At 45.0% G+C, this 16,043-nt stretch overlaps 1 protein-coding gene across 2 annotated transcripts in view; it reads left to right on the plus strand.

Moving 5' to 3' along the window:
* The window catches only part of trabd2b (TraB domain containing 2B), a 61,818-nt gene extending 46,180 nt beyond the window's left edge, over positions 1-15,638 (plus strand). For both annotated transcript variants that reach the window (XM_035646612.2, XM_035646613.2), the window contains exons 5-7: positions 11,807-11,903; positions 14,018-14,296; positions 14,787-15,638. In XM_035646612.2, the coding sequence (XP_035502505.2) occupies positions 11,807-11,903; positions 14,018-14,296; positions 14,787-15,021 (611 nt within the window). In that variant the 3' untranslated portion in view covers positions 15,022-15,638. The remainder of the gene's footprint in view (positions 1-11,806; positions 11,904-14,017; positions 14,297-14,786) is intronic.
* The last annotated feature ends 405 nt before the right edge of the window (positions 15,639-16,043 follow it).

A 16,043-nucleotide genomic window follows, 5' to 3' on the forward strand; every position in this document is an offset into this window, starting at 1 on the left:
TCGGGGAGATGTATTACAGCCATTTCCAGGCCAAATGTGGGCGTATCATAATGTGATCATATAAAATCTGATCGTTATGGTCAGATCTCAAAAATCGCATTAACGTGACATGTGTAACTGTAGGCAGTGGGCTCGTAGCATAAGGCTTATCCTCGTGAATTATAAAATGGAATGAACATAATGTGGGACTTGGGAACCTTTTGGAGTCTGACAGGCTCATGGTCTCGCTGTGACTATAACCGTCTGTTTGTGTGTAGTCAGCGTGTTTGTGTCAAGTGGCTGTTGCACTAGGTTGCATTTCTTCCATGCAACAGATAAAAACATTTTTATAGCCACTCTAGCTGCCTTTGCCTTGGATCCCTCATTTCCAGTCTGAACCTTGTCCAGCATGCAGAAGGAAAACAGGACTGTCGGGAAAGAGCCGGGGCAGCGCTCAGGTCAAGGCCCTCTAGAATTACCGATGTCGTAGTCAGAGTTTTTTTCACAGGCTAATTAAACTATACGACGTGTGTATAAAGTGGTTCAGGCAGGAAATCCATCTCTGCTCGGCTCAGCACCTTACTTCCCAGCCTCCCCCTTTCCCCTCAATGTACACCTACACCTTCCTGAAGCACGAGCACTTTCATGTGCAAAATGTACGCTTTTGTCCTCGCCAAAGCAGTTTCATTCTCTTTTTTCTCTGCCCATTTTTTCCTCCATCCAGCGCACATGTACACATGTGGAGTAGCAGATTTTATGCATTCACTTTCACCAACAGGTTATTATTACAAAATTACAGAGGGAGCCTAAATGAGCTCCAGCAGGCATAATTTAATTACTCCAGACAGTGTGAGAGGCGGACTGAGAGAGCATTACCCTCTCACTAGAGCCTGCTGCTGGGCCAAGATTTCAGTGGTCTACAGCAGCAGCTCAGTTAACAGTCATACCTCAGTCAGTAATTCAGAATGTAAGAATAGTCAAATTCCTATGCACTGAGCTTATAGGCCCTTTTACGTTTGTGTTAGTCTACAAATCACCAGTAAACTCCCCTACTGGATATGTTTAAAATTGGCATTGTGTCAAATGACTGCATGTAATGTGAAAAAGGGGTCGCTAAGCAGTCAGTTTTAGCTGCTAGCAGCTTTTTAGTCTCATGCAATGTAACACATTATACTTTTAGGCCCAAAAATGTATTTCAAGGTTCGTGTAGTGTACTGTAGTGGAAAAAGTGGAAATGGGAACGTTTTCAAACTACTTCTTTTTGGCTCAAGCGAATAACGCTTTGTCCCTAAATGAATATTTATCAAAAAATATTATTCAGCTTTTCCATCCTCTTTGCCTTATGTGTCCTCACAGCGCCTCATCCTGTTCCTCAAAACTGTGGTACTTGTGGTCGCTGCTGTTCGCGATTACTATCAGTATTATGTAATGTGGACCAATCAGAGCCGTCCGCCGTAGCATGACGTAGCGTTCTCCGTGAGGCCAAGTGCACGCGTCACTATTTCCCCTCGGACAAAATGACACAGCAACACCAGCAGTAAGCAAGCTGGCAGACACGCTGCGAACGCATTTCTTGTTTTGTTGCTGTTGAATGCACACAAAGTCGTCGATTTGCTTTTATTCAGATCACTCATTTGCCAAACTAGAAATTCCCTCTCTCCAAATCGCCCACCAACAAGTCAACATGCAGACATTTTTACACACATGTACATGCAGGGTTATCATTCCTGCTGAGGAGTGTGTGTGTGTGTGTGTGTGTGTGAGTTTTGGGGGGGGGGGGCTGTGGGGGTAGGCAGTGTGTTGTTGGAGCTCTGTGGTGTGTTTCAGCAGGTTTTTTCGTTTGCCAGTTCTCTGGCAGCCGCTGCCCGTACTTATTGAAAACATCCCATGGAATTTCCTGACGCTGCCGCGGCCCAGACACCACTTCGCGCACGCATGCACACTTGCGCGCGTGTTTATGTACGTTTGCGACACAAGGTCAGATGATCCGCGGAGGTATTTATGGCCAGAAAAAGAGCAGTTACTGTCAAAAAATACACATGTACCGTTGTTTGTTTTGAAGTCTGAGCCACTTTGGATGTGTTTGCTGAAAGTTGACTTTCGAGCGCATGTTAAACTGCGCAGGCCCATACTGGCTCATTGTGCAGGCAGAGCAGGACCATGTGTTTTTCAGTCGTTTGTGGTGTTGTGGTATCGAAGTGATGACTGAGGGAGAAAGTCTGCTCGGCGTGCATGTCACTTTGTCTCTGTGGCTCTTCCTCTCTTCGTGCATATCTCTTCGTCTCAGCCCCATTCCCTGTCTGCCTGTCTGTCTGTCTGCCTGTCTATCTTTGCCTTCCTGCTCGGCCGTCTTGTCTGTTTTAAGCTGCTATCTTTCTGCTCTGCTCAATTTGTCCTTTCCATCTGGTGCTGTCTCGGCGTCATTAAACTGACGCCATCCCTCGCTGCCGTCTAGCTGCGTGTCTTCTGCCTCATGCCGTCCTCCCCTCCGCACAGAGCATTTTATGATGTGACGGAGATACCATGTGTGCGTCATGTGTTGTACTCCGCTCAGCGGAGAAGACGGATAGAGAGGAAGAGATTGAGAGATATTATTAGTGCTTTCCAACTGACAGTCTGGGCTTAGCACACATTTAAATGCATTTTTAACAGGAGTGTGGTTTGGCCTAGAGGCCAGTGTTGTTTGCGGCAGAGCAATGTGTCTCATTGCATATTATTTATTTCTTTGGTCCAATATGTCCACTTCCATCCCATCTCACAGTCCATTAGGGTGAACATGTCTCTTCCCTAATTTATGAATGGTCTGTTTGTTGTACACACAAGAGAACAAGTTTGATCCAAGTTACAGAAAACATGAACAAATATGTATTTCTTTGTGTTGAAAAGTTCTTGAGCTGCAAGACGTCAGAATATCTGCTTGTACTGTATGTTTTTAAATAATTTTAAGCAGGTTGCATCTCAGAACCAAACCGTTTCTTTGTGCAAAATTATTTGAGACTGAAAAAGTGGCTGATGCACACATTGTTTATCCAAATCACTTAAAAATATAATGCAAATTCATTGTGCCATCTCATAGTAGATTTGCACCCCATTTAACATTTGACAAATAATTGTACACATTGGTGCGTTCATGACATTGTTTTTCTACCGTACTTCATTTTAAAATGGCAGGGATCTGTTTTTCTCTCTCACTATTTGTAAAACAAAAAAAACCCAACAACCTTGGATCTTAGTAAACATACTATAGCTCCAGAATTGGCCCTAATGTGATTCCAATGTACAGTCATGCCGTTGTGTAAATGTTCAGGAATGTAACTTTGTGAGTTGGCGTGTAGATCGTCTTATGGTAACTCTTAGCTCCACTGGGAGGGTTCCCCGCTCTAATTGAATCAGTACAGACCATTAGCTTGTTCAAAGATTACACACTTCATTAGAACATCTCATACCTTGTTTAGAGCCAATGAGCTTAATGCTACGTTTCATAAACACGTGGATGCCTCGGCCTCGCTCGCTTTGATCTGTTGAGCTCTAAGAATTGGACGACATGCACGCGGCAGAAAGAATGTGGGACCGGAGAACACGGGAATACAAAGGTTCACTTCTTGGGGCCGGTGGAACCGCGGGGTTTCCTCCGACGTGGCAGTCAACTGCGTTCACCTGTTGTCCCAGGTGTAAATAAAGTGCCGATCAAATGGCAAGAATGAAAACCAGCTGGTCTGCGGGTCCTGAGAAACCGCTGCTGCGAAACACCGTTTTCTGCCAGCACGGACACAGACCCTCGCTCGGGAACATGAACTCTCATTCGCGCACGAGCGTGCACATGCAGTGCATTCCCTCTCAGCCGCATGCACAGTGGCATACCTGCTGGACGGCCTGTCTGTGCCGTGTGCATTTACGAATGCACTCCTTTGCTTCGTTGACATGCACAAAAGCATTTTGTAACGACAGGCCATCTGTGACTCCTTCCTACCTGCTCACAAGAAAACCCAATGAGCTTCCTCTCAACTACAACTAGAATGTTTACTTATGAAGATAAAGACCTTTTAGCCATTTTCCCACCAGCAGGGAACTGGTTCGGGGTTATTTGAACTTTGGTGCCGTCTAGGGAACCCGCCTGCGTTTCCACCAGTTTTGAGGAGAACCATTGTCATTCTTGGACACAGTATCAAAGGAGGACACAATGAAGGGATGTACAATGGAAGTAAACAGAAGTAGCAAGATGGCCGGGGCATCGATTACCTTTGAGCTGTTGAAGATATTTTTTTACTTCCAAAAAAATTTGCATGGTTCTGCTTCTCACGTTAAGAAGACGCAGAAGACAAATGGTATTTGTAAAAAAGGAACAACAGAAAAAGCCATGCATCACAAATGACATCCTCACCAATGTCATCACAGTTTGCAATGAAGAACCAGCTATTTTTTATGTGGGGTGCCGGCTCCCAACTCACTTTTCAAGTTTTAGTTTTATTTGATGGGAAACGCTTTGAGAGTTTCACAGGTTTTGGTGCACAAACCAGATCGGAGGCCCGTTCCCGGTCGGAGGAGAAGTGAGACAGAGCTCTGTGAGGAGACCGAGGCTCCTTCCATCACGTGTGCGTGTCCAAAAGAAAGAAGTCTTTCTCCTCCAGTTGACCAGCTGCAGAGATGACCACATCTGACAGGGGTACAAACAAACAATAGGGGCAATTTACTTAATGCTGTTGGCGTCACTGCAGGTTGGTCTCACCTTCCTCCCTGTCTCTTTTCCTTTCACCTTCGCATTCCTCTTCCCCCCTCCTGTGTTTTTTTTTTGGTTCACCTCACCACACTTTCTTCACTTTCTCTCTGCCCGCCAGGAGAGCTTTACCGACTGCAGCGCGAGCTCACACAGTCTAAATATTTAAACGTGGGGAATCACTTTAAAGCTTCCAACACTGAAGCCACTGAGCACTCCCTCCAGCCTTCTCTGGCGTGGATCGGTGTCAGGTCCGCGGCATGCAGCCGTCGGCCTCTGGATGTGATCCCCTTCCAATTCTCTTGATCTCTGTATTTGACCAGAACCTCAACCAGAACCGTGACGTGGTCGCGCCAACAGCTGTCACTCATAACGCCTCAGAGTGGCGCAGGGGAGACGTGGATGTCGTACTGCGTGCATGGGAGGTGAAGTCATTTTGGAGACGAGGGATGAGTGAGAAATGTGGAAGGGTGAGAGGGAAGATTCACGACTCCCATTATTCCTTCTCTACAAAGCTAGAGCTGCGGCGAGGGGTGGAACCCACCACCCTGCCTTTTTTAGATTTACACTTCAGTTGGAAGTGACACTCCGTTTTCGGGGCAAAGGTTCAACTATTTCTGAAGCACCGTGAGTAATACTTGTTTCTCCAGCTTCACTCTGTTAATCCCAGGCTTCTGTGTGATTCATAGAGAGATCCCTGTATTGTAAAACTGCACATGGAAATGCACAGCGAGGAGTGAGGACGCATGGGCTCATTAACAATCTTTACTGCGTTACTCATACGGTTGACACATTAGCAGATGACAAAAACAGCAAAACATGAATCCATGAACAAAACTGTAACAAATGTAGATGCTTCCACACGAGGCACGGCTGTAACTAAACGGTTTGAGGAAAGTTACGTGAATCATAGATTACGGCCTTTGCAATTACCAGAGCTGAACCCAACTGACCGTTCTCCATGTATGGAAACACAAAAGTGTTTATGATTAACGTGGCTATTTTACATATTCAAATTCATATTCATTTTCAAAACAACAGTGGGTCTTCAATTTCCCACAGAAGTATGCACCAGCAGATTTTTTATTCCAAGATGACATCTGTGGATGTAGGCGACCAAAAAAACTATAGTAATAGTATATTTTTCCGCCGCAGCTTGCACCTTTAATCCATACTTCACATGTTTGTCCCCTTTTAAGGTTAAAAATGAAACAGTTGAATTATAAACTAGGGGTGATTTTGGATGAACATGTGAGCAAGGACTCTCCACCACTGTCCTCAAAACACCAGATGAGGGAATATCTTTTGAAAGGACGACGTTCGTCACACCAGTGGCGTTCAGACACTTGCAAGGGTGTGGGAAGGTGCGCTGAAGCGTATGGGCCATGGTGGTGCAACAACTTACATGTTAGTTTTTCCTTTAATTTCACAAATGCACACTCACATTAATGCACATACACATACACACACACACACACCGAGGTGATGAGGGTAAGTTTCTCCATTATCTCAGCATGTGTACACACTCAGTCTCTTTAAATTTCCAAACAAATCTAAAGAGGAACACGCCCTTGTCAACTTTAAAGTGGCGGGCTAGATTTTTTTTTTCTCTCTCTCTGTTTACTGGGTTACTCTCATCACTGTATCCTCCCCTCTCTCTCTCTCTCTCTCTGTTTTTACCTCCTCTTCGCGTCTCTCTTTCATCTGTTGTTCAACTGGCTCGGAGGCAACAGCTTGTGTTTGTTTGGATCATGATGTAGCAACAGTACCCAGCATGCATTCCTGCTGGGTGCAGGGTATACCTCAGTGCAATCCTTCTCGCCCTCTGGTCACGCTCTGCGTCTATCCTCCCTTGTGTCTCTGTGTCCATCCATCCCTTTCTTTTTCTTTCTCTCTGTTTTTATTCACTCAATCTACCACTGACTTGCCATCTCCTCCTCCTTGTATTTTCTCATCCTTTTGTGTTTGTGCGATTCTCATGAGAGGTGGTCTTCTTGCAAGCTATGTGGCATTTTTTTTTTTAAAAACCACTAGTGTGCATCAGTTGATCCGTTGTTTACAGTTTGTAACTGCAAACACATTTGTTTTTACAAAAACTAAAAAATAACATAATTATCTTCCTATGTGCTTTTTTTTTTTCTTCAATTTTTGGATCGATCACACATGCCAAATTGCTTGTGTTTTTCCCATTTTGCTCTCTCCTCCTGCTCCACTATTGCCTTTGCATTTTGAGCGTTGTCCAGAAGGATATACAGTGGAATGAAAAGAAAAATAGAGATGGGTGTATACTGTAGAGACAGGGCACAGAAAGAGATGTGATGGTGCGAGTGAAAATGGCCTGGAAAGATAGAAGTTGTCACAGGTCAAAGTTCAGTGTGAGAAAAGAGGTGCTGACAGGGATGAAGTCGAGCCCGGTCGGCTGCCAGAGAGACGTGGTGCAACACCTCTTTGTGCAACACACACTAATGTATTCACACACAAAAAAAAAGGTAATGGAGAGAGGATAGAGAAAGAGCAAGTAGAGGATGGAAAACAGAAACATGGTGACACCCAGACAACCAAAGGCGATAATTAAGTTTGTAAAGATAAGAAATAGGCCAGAGACGAGAGGTGGCGACAGCAAACATAGACAGACGAAGGAAGAAGGTGGAGTACGTCAAGTTTGCTACTGTAAGTGGAAATCTTGGGATGAGTCATTAATGAGCCATTAAGTCAGCTCTGGGGGGGGGGGGGGGGGGGGGGGACCGTGTAAGGAAGTTTACACTCTACAAAAAGTCACAGTTGCTCCCACATAATTATTTAACCTCTTCTTTTATTTTTTCAAGGAAAGCGAATATTTAGGGCATATCTTCTTTATTAGAGCGATGACAGCCAACCAGCAAGAACAAAATGGATGATGCATGAAAGTGGTTGTACGGGATTTGAAGCCACAAGACCACAAGTAATGTTGCTCCTGTCTTAGTCTTAGCGAGAGCCACAGATCACTTGGTCGATGAATCACTGTGATGTAAATGATTATAGAGATTGAAGCTGCCCTCGATTTCAACTCTACATATTAGCTGCGAGCAGGTTTTGAGCATAAAAAGAATATTTAAGTGCACTCAAGAAAGGCCGGTACACAAATGACTGAATTATGAGTGTCTCACAATCAACCCCCGAGTTTCAAGTTTCCATTTCAAGAAATGGAAGTGATGAAGGCGTAAAGATTTTTTGGGGGACGCTGGAAATATCCACAGCAGGACTTTGACACTGGAGATCGGAGGTTAACACCCCGAGTTCAGCATGGACATAAATAAGTGAGTAAAGACATCCACTCCAATGCTTCAAGTCACTTTTGACTTTTTCCAGTTTTGAACCGAGACCATAATCTTTTCTGAACCAAGAGCTCTGAGTGCCTGAACATTATAATAAAAACATTAATCATGGAAAAAGAGGAGCAGCTCACAGCTGCAAAACATCAAAAACAATTTGCAGATGGTGCCGATAAAGCTCTCTGAGGACTTTGAAAAAGAAACAATGAGTATTAAATCGTTGTAATCACACTTTCCCTTCTTTTTCATACGCTTCATTGGCAGTGGCATTCCAAAGTCATGGGGTCAATTTTCTATTTTGGTCTTTTGTTAAAAAAAGAAGAAAAGAAAAAGAAAAGCTATATATAGCACATTCTGGATACAATCAATATGTGATATAACATTTGGACTTGGCATGTGTTTCTTTGTGTTTAATTGTTCATGGCACCCATATATCCTCTTGTATTCAATTCAAATAAATCTTTAATCTGAGTCCTCAATACCTTTTGTGTGCCAGAAAGCTCCACTCAGACATGAACATGAAAAATGTCAGAGAAGTTGGGACTGGACATTTTCCCGGAGTTTGCCTTGCCACGTATTAGAAACGCAGCAAGAGACGGTCCAAGTCAGATGCGTTCACACCAACAGGAATGGTTTTGGAACATTCTGTGTCATCTGGGCAGAGCAGCAGGGGGCACGACGTGATGAGCTTGTCCTGCTGTATTCTCAGACATTTTCCAGAAATTGTACTCAGGCGGCTGCAGGAGAAGTTGCCAGAGCAACGTTTGTGAACATTAACGTTGTTAATTTCAGGAAATCGTCTGAAAGCCGCTTAATGAAGCTTTCAGGCGACGTGCATTTCTACAAAAATGGACATCGAGATAGCTTTAAGTAATTATCAATAATAATTTTACATACAGCAGCAGCAGCAGCAGCAGCAACGTGTTTTACAGTGTACTTCCAGTGCAGCGAGCCGATGAGCTCTTCCTGCAGCAGGGGGGCAATTAGGAGTCGGGTGACCTCTCATTACATGTCGACTAATTGAGCGGTTTGTGAGGGCTGCTCTGTGCTTCAGAAGCACCACACTGTTTATTGTCTGGATACGCCACAAACAAACACACGAGCCCAGCCTCCACCACACACACACTCACGCACGCACGCACGCACACACACACACACACACACACACACACACACACACACGCACACACACACGGAAAGAGCTATTATCTCTGTGCCCACTTACCCACACAAATGGATGAACCACAAATAAACACAGAAACAAATGACACACACACACACACACACACACACACACACACACACACACACACACACACATCAATGTTGTCAGATGATAATGATAATTGTGATTAATTTTTTTCTTTTTCTAAATTACCAGATTTTGTAAACATACATAAACGTTTTCATCTTGAGTTGTGAACAAAAGTATAGTAGGTTGTTTGGAGAGTGGGTGCATGTTGAAATGATCCTAGAAACAACAATCAGGGTTTTTAAGGAAGAAATTACAGATCGAATGTTTACACAATGTCCGATTCACAGCAGGTGTGTCCCAGAAATGTAAACCATGTGCTTCTCCGTCGGCTGTGAAGGAAAACTGCAATTTCATCGTACAAACAAACAAACACACATATTCTCGCCTACGCACGCACACACACAAACACACACACGCACACACGCACGCACGCACGCACGCACGCACGCACACACACACGCACGCACGCACGCACACACACACACACACACACACACACACACACACACACACAGGGAGATATCTATCTGTGTGTGTTACACATGACAGCAGAGCAAAGGAAACCAAGTCAGCACATCAAACGATCAGCTTGACCTCACACCCGGGGGACACACAAGAGGTGTTCTTCTCCTCTACCACCCCCGGGCCTCCAGAAATTAATGAAATAGCTACTTGACACAGATATGAGGGTGGTTGAATCTGTCAGCATGCAGTCACTGAACGAGCTGACTTTAGCCCCGCAGAGAGAGAAAGGGATGAAAGAGAGAGAGGAGAATGTTCCAGAAGAAGAGAGAGGGAGAGAATGGTCCTGGGTAGTAATTACACAGGCATTTGAGTAGTGGGATGTTTTTGAGTGTATACATCTTTAGCAGTAAAACTAATTCAAACTGATGGTGATTCCTCCATCCTCTCCCTCCACACCCTGTCCAAGGGCTGCACAGAATACCCTGGCGATCCGTCCAATAACTCTCAACCAATGTGGTGGACTGACTGACACAGAGCATTGTTTTCCCTCAGTTTGTCGTTATTTTCTTCCAGTAAAGGGATCTGACTTCAAGTATTTGTTCCCTTTTTTTGTATTTGCATTACTTACGTTTAAGTGCCAATTAGAAATATGTCAACTCTTCTGCCCTTGTGAGGATATGTTAACAAAACAACATCAACTCACGCACAAATACATACACCCACCTTCGCTCAGTCCAACCTCACGCCCTCCCGTCTGAGTAATCTCATCTGAACTTGCCGACACTGTTGTTAGAAGCCTCCCCTCACTCCGCAGACTCTCCCAGCGCCGCCTTTGAACTCGGCTGCCAAGGAGTGTAACACCGCGTGGCTCTTTTTTCTTTGACTTTCAGGAATGATCGGGAACATTATCATGATAAAACTGGCAGGGGGGGGGGGGGGGGGCTGAGTGGGAGCAGAGGGGGCCCGGACAAAAAGCGAGCAGGAGGCTTGAGTATTGTCAACGTGTTGTTAATAACTGAGGTGTGTGAGTGTTTGAATTCCTGCGTGTGTGTGTGTGTGTGTGTTGCACGTAAAGGTTTGTGTGGATATGTGACTACAAATGAACTCTTCTGTAAGGGAGTGTGTGTGTGTGTGTGTGTGTGTGTGTGTGTGTGTGCATGTGTGTGTGTGTGTGCGTGTGGCAGAGGGTGATGCCGAGATACCTCACATCTTTTTGCTGAGTGACGCGTAGGGTTTCATCAGAGTGGGGCTGGGGTCTGCATGTTTGATGTTGGCCTGAAGAAATCATGCACAAGGTGAAGGAAAAGGCGAGAGGAGTCGAGAGCAGGCAGGAGGTTGAGTGCCGACAATACGGGGTCGTTAAGGAGCAACAAGTGGGTCCACTCGATGAGAAGTGAACACCCTGTTATCTTATAGATCCTCCACAACCCTCCTTCCCTTTTGTGTCCATGGCAGCAATGTCACTGCCACAATCTCCAAGTATCCCTACACCTTGGGTGGAAAAATTCTTCTATCCGGGCTCCCATCATGCCACTTTCTAAGTATAGAGTGTGTGGTATCCTGTTTTAATCCTGAAGGTGTGAAGATATGTGTGTTTTCGTGTGAGGATGATGCAAACTGAAAGGTAAACATGTTTCGCGACCACCAAAGACATTAGCGATCCACTTTGAAGGGAATAGCAATGTGTGCAACAAATTTCATTCTAGTCCGCGTTGCCGTTGACGTATTTCACTGAAAACCACAAAGAGCTAGTGGTGATCGAGTGGAAGTCGGGCGTCACCAAAGTCATTTGGATTCATCCTCTGAGGCCCTTGAACGTCTGCACAACGTTTCACAGTAATCCGTTGTTGAGATATCTCAGTCTGGACCGCTGCCGTCCCCGGAGCCAACGCTGGGGAATATCAAGTAGCTGTTTTTAGCATCAAAATATTTTTTTCCTATGAAACACAATCCAGATTGTTACTTCTCAAAGAGACAAAATCTAAGCCCAGACATTTTTTATTTTTTTTTTGACCTTATTATTACTTCTCTTGACGCTGTTGTGACCTCAATGTGTTGTGCCTTTGTTTTGTCTACGGTCAGGCCACTTCCTGGGGAACCACAGTGTGCTGGACATCCTCCGGCAGCAGGGTTTCGAGATCGTCCACATGCCCTCTGATCACCAGGAGCCCGTCGCAGGGTGAGTAGGCCGGGGAGAGTGTGCTGTAACAGATGACGGAGCATGTCATTTAATTAAAGACACTGTGGTTACGAAGGAACAAGAAAAATATGTTATTGAAAAAACATCAAGAGTTACATGACTGCGGTGGTTACTCCGTACAGTGTTGTTGACCGTACGTATTATCTTATTTCAGATGCTAGATAATTCTAGCGTAGTTAAATTATTAGTAGCCGGCTGATTCCAGTTTCGTGCAGTAATCAGTCACAGAAGTAAGCCAACCTGACAAGATAATGCATGGAAAAATACGAGCAGGGTGTGATTATGTGCTCGCATCAGACTGATAATGTTATGGTAATATGGACTGTTGGAGATCTGGTCCAAACCCTGCTCTGTAACAAATAAAGCTAAGCTATGCAGGAATCTTATGACGATAGCTCGTCAACTCCCTCACCTTCCTGCCTTACTCCAGCCCCTGCTTGCCAACGGCAAGCTGCCAGAGATGGTTCTGTCTGTTCTCAGCAGCCACTGTTACCACACAACACAAACACACACACGCACGCACGCACACACGCACACACACTCATATGAGTATGCAGGGTGATTGGAGCGATGCACAATGCCAAGGAACAGGGCTGCAGGGTTGCGCACACAAGCAAACTCGCACACCTCACACAGAGGCTTGGCTTCTATCTTGCAGCATTTTTCCCCCTAAAATCCCTATTTATACTACACTGTGTGTGTGTGTGTGTGTGTGTGTGTGTACACCCTTTGGCAGCTAGGGGGTTGATCCATGGGCCCATAAAACAGTAACTACAGCCACTTGAATCAGGGGTGAAAATGGAAAAACAAGGCACAACAAGGGGAATCTCTTCATAACCGTAAAAACATCCCCATGCCTCCGTGCAGCCGGGGCTTCTGCAAACTTCTCACTGCAAATTACAGCTGTAAACGTCGCCTCCACTATCTCCCTCCGCCCTTGCGCGCAGAGCTGTGGGCTCCAGCCAGTGGTTCTGGTTTAAAAGCTGACAAGTGGACTGACTTACTGTGGCCACAAAACACTCACGTACGCTGCGCGCACGCACACACACACACACACACACACACACAACCACACGACCGTACTCACACGTGAGCATGCACGCCGACACTGCAGCTCCCTGATACAAGGTGATGTGACAGGCGAAGAAAAACACCACACGGTGGCTGCATGAGAGGTGTTTATGAAAGCTTTTTCGCCGCAGACCTGGAGCGTTTCGACCCGACTGGCAGAAGGTCTTTCAGGGTGATTATACGACTGACTGACAGAGCGGACTGGAGCTTGGGTTTGGCTCCACGGTAGCTTGACCACAGGCCTGGAGCTATCATCACCCTAACCAAACCATCAAGACCTGACTGGGTGTTTCTGAAGCCTTAAGTAGAAGTGCAGACCATCAACTTTATGATCACCAAAGAGACAAACGCTAATTATGAGTGAGAGGCGGAAAAGCATGGCTAAAATCATCCACTTTATCGTGTTTATATGAAAGTTTGACACCGACGTAGGAAAGGCTTTTACTGTATTATCTTATTTTACTTTCTACTGCTTTCTTAAGTGTATTTGATGTGTACAGAAGGAGCTTTTCCGTGTCCCCCCTTGAAACACAAAGTCGAATGTGAGCCATGCTGACAGGAAAAGAATACGAGCAGAGAAAGTATGAGTAATGGGTGGAAGAAAGAGAAGCATGGCAATTTTTTTTAAGAGGAGAGCCAGTGATGTCTGGGTGGTCTGCGCTTTGGACAGATGTCCGTTTTGATGCAGCATGGTCACAAGAGTTACAACATCCTCTAATGTTGCTTGTTGGGTATTTCTGCCACTCAGCACGTTGTTTACAGAGCAAGGCATTCTACGTGGTGTTGTGTCCTTGATTGAACCCGATTGAAAGGGGTTGTAAGTGGAAAGTAACTGAGTGGTCGGGGACCACCAACATCAATATTCATTGCCAGCAAGTTTTAAGTATTCGAAAAGTGAAACAGGCTGGAGAAACTGAGGTCAGAGGTTTCGACACACCAATGATTTATATCGTCAGAAAAATGGGCCTTTCGATGAGGATAAACTCAATTTCATTCCCCCTCTATCCTGTCCCGTGCTCCAGGAGTAAACTAGCTGAACAGCCCGCGGCAGGGTCCAGTGAGGAGAGCGCCGACACCAGCACCGCATCTCCCACCAGCTGGCACACCAGCTCATCAGAGATGGAGCTGGACGACCTGGAGGACTTCCCCGGACTCGGGGACGAGGAGCTGCCTCACATGCTGTTCCCCGACAGCCTGAGCCAGCTGGAGGACTTTGGGCGACACAAGCGACCTCGCAAAGGTCACCGCGGCCACGGGAGACCTCGCCTCTTCAGTGACCTGTGGGTTCGCATCGGAGACGGGTGAGATATCTCTCATGGCTGTTGACTGTGGTAATCGTGAGCTTTGTAACTTAAGGACTTGTATTCTCTTGAGAAGAAGCAGGAGCAATATTCAATATCAATGAAGACACTTAATGAAGAAAAATTCACGTTAGAATGATTTAGTCTAAGATCTGCATGTGACAGAAGCACCATTACAGGATGACATGAAGACCTTTTCAGATCCTACTGTATTTTTAAAAAAAAACAACAGTAAACGGAAGTTGCCCTGCAAAATATGTATTAACAATTAAAGATGTGTTAATAATCACACCTCCACACACACCAATTTCCTTGTAAAAATGTCAAAAATAATTTTGTATATTCAGTTGACTACACCACAACGGAATTTAATCACAGAAGACAAAGAAAAGCAGAAAATGTGGAACCAGTGGACTGTACACTTTTTGTATCAATCATATCAATGTGTTTGAGGCTCAACCCTGCTTTCTCGTGTTCTCTATCCCTCCAGCACAACCCCACCACCTAATGTGAGGATAGTTAACGGCTACGTGACCGTGGAGCCTCCTCTGACCCACCAAGAGCAGCGCAGACTGGTGGAGATCCAGGCCACGGAGCGTCAGCCCGGTCCCCCGCCCCCCACCTCGCCCAGTCCCAGCTCAGCTCCGACAGCCTCAGTCCACGGCACGCTCACACTGTCTTGTCTTTTAGCCTGGATGTTATCGCACATGCTGTTCACCTCCTGACCACAAGACAGCGTTATCTCACAGGCAAACACTTAGACACTATTGCGTCCATACCAGAGCAGTGGAATGTACCTGATAAACAAGGAGTGACCATCAGCACATGCAGACATGAAGAGATGGAGGAATATTTTAGTCAGGACATGATATCCTGAGGTGGGACAATCCTGCTGTCAGCTCTCAGCCCGACGAGGGCTCAGCGCCAGCCTGCCGAAAATGCCAAGTCTCAAAATGTGTGGAATTAGCTCTCAGCCGAGGGTGGAATCTTCAAAAACCTCATGAAAGTATTACGATAGGATAACAAACACATAGCACAATGAAGACCCGTCATTTTGAAGCATTTGTGTGGTGGAGTCTTCTACCTAATAAAAATGTAATACTGTATAGAAAAATAAGACTGACATAATAATGAGAGTAGAACATACTAATAACAGCTATAACTCTGTGACGAATGAGTTGAATGCATACAGTCGAACAGTACTGTGTAGGAGGTGACGCACTCAGTTGCCACTTTTGTAAATTGTGCATTTTGTCCATAAAGAAATGTTGTATATTTATTATTTCTGGAAGAAAAGAGTATATTTTCTTGCTTTTTGAAGAAAATGAAAAAATAAATAAACTTTGAAAACTAATGAAGTGTCCAATACTTCTTTCTTTCCAGTGGACAAATCATGCGGGTTTGAAGTTAATGGCAAAAACCTGACCTGAAAGCAAAATAGAATAAATCAATAGCAGCCTCGTACAGAGGGTCAGCGGTGCAGGACGACAGACTCCCCCTGTCTGTACACCGTATGTTTCCTATGCACATTCTTATTAGATGTTGAATGAATGACATTTTGGTTTGATATTGAATAATTATAGTCAACTCTCTGCAGACATAGTATGTGGCATCAAGTTATTAATTTAGTCAATGTTTGACAGACCCAATGCACATAATAAACCCATGTGTTCAGTGATGTGTGTATTTCAAATGTGTGTGTATATATATATATATATATATATATATATATGTGTGTGTGTGTGTG

This window comes from Scophthalmus maximus, chromosome 13, assembly GCF_022379125.1.
Source record: "Scophthalmus maximus strain ysfricsl-2021 chromosome 13, ASM2237912v1, whole genome shotgun sequence".
Taxonomy (NCBI): domain Eukaryota; kingdom Metazoa; phylum Chordata; class Actinopteri; order Pleuronectiformes; family Scophthalmidae; genus Scophthalmus; species Scophthalmus maximus.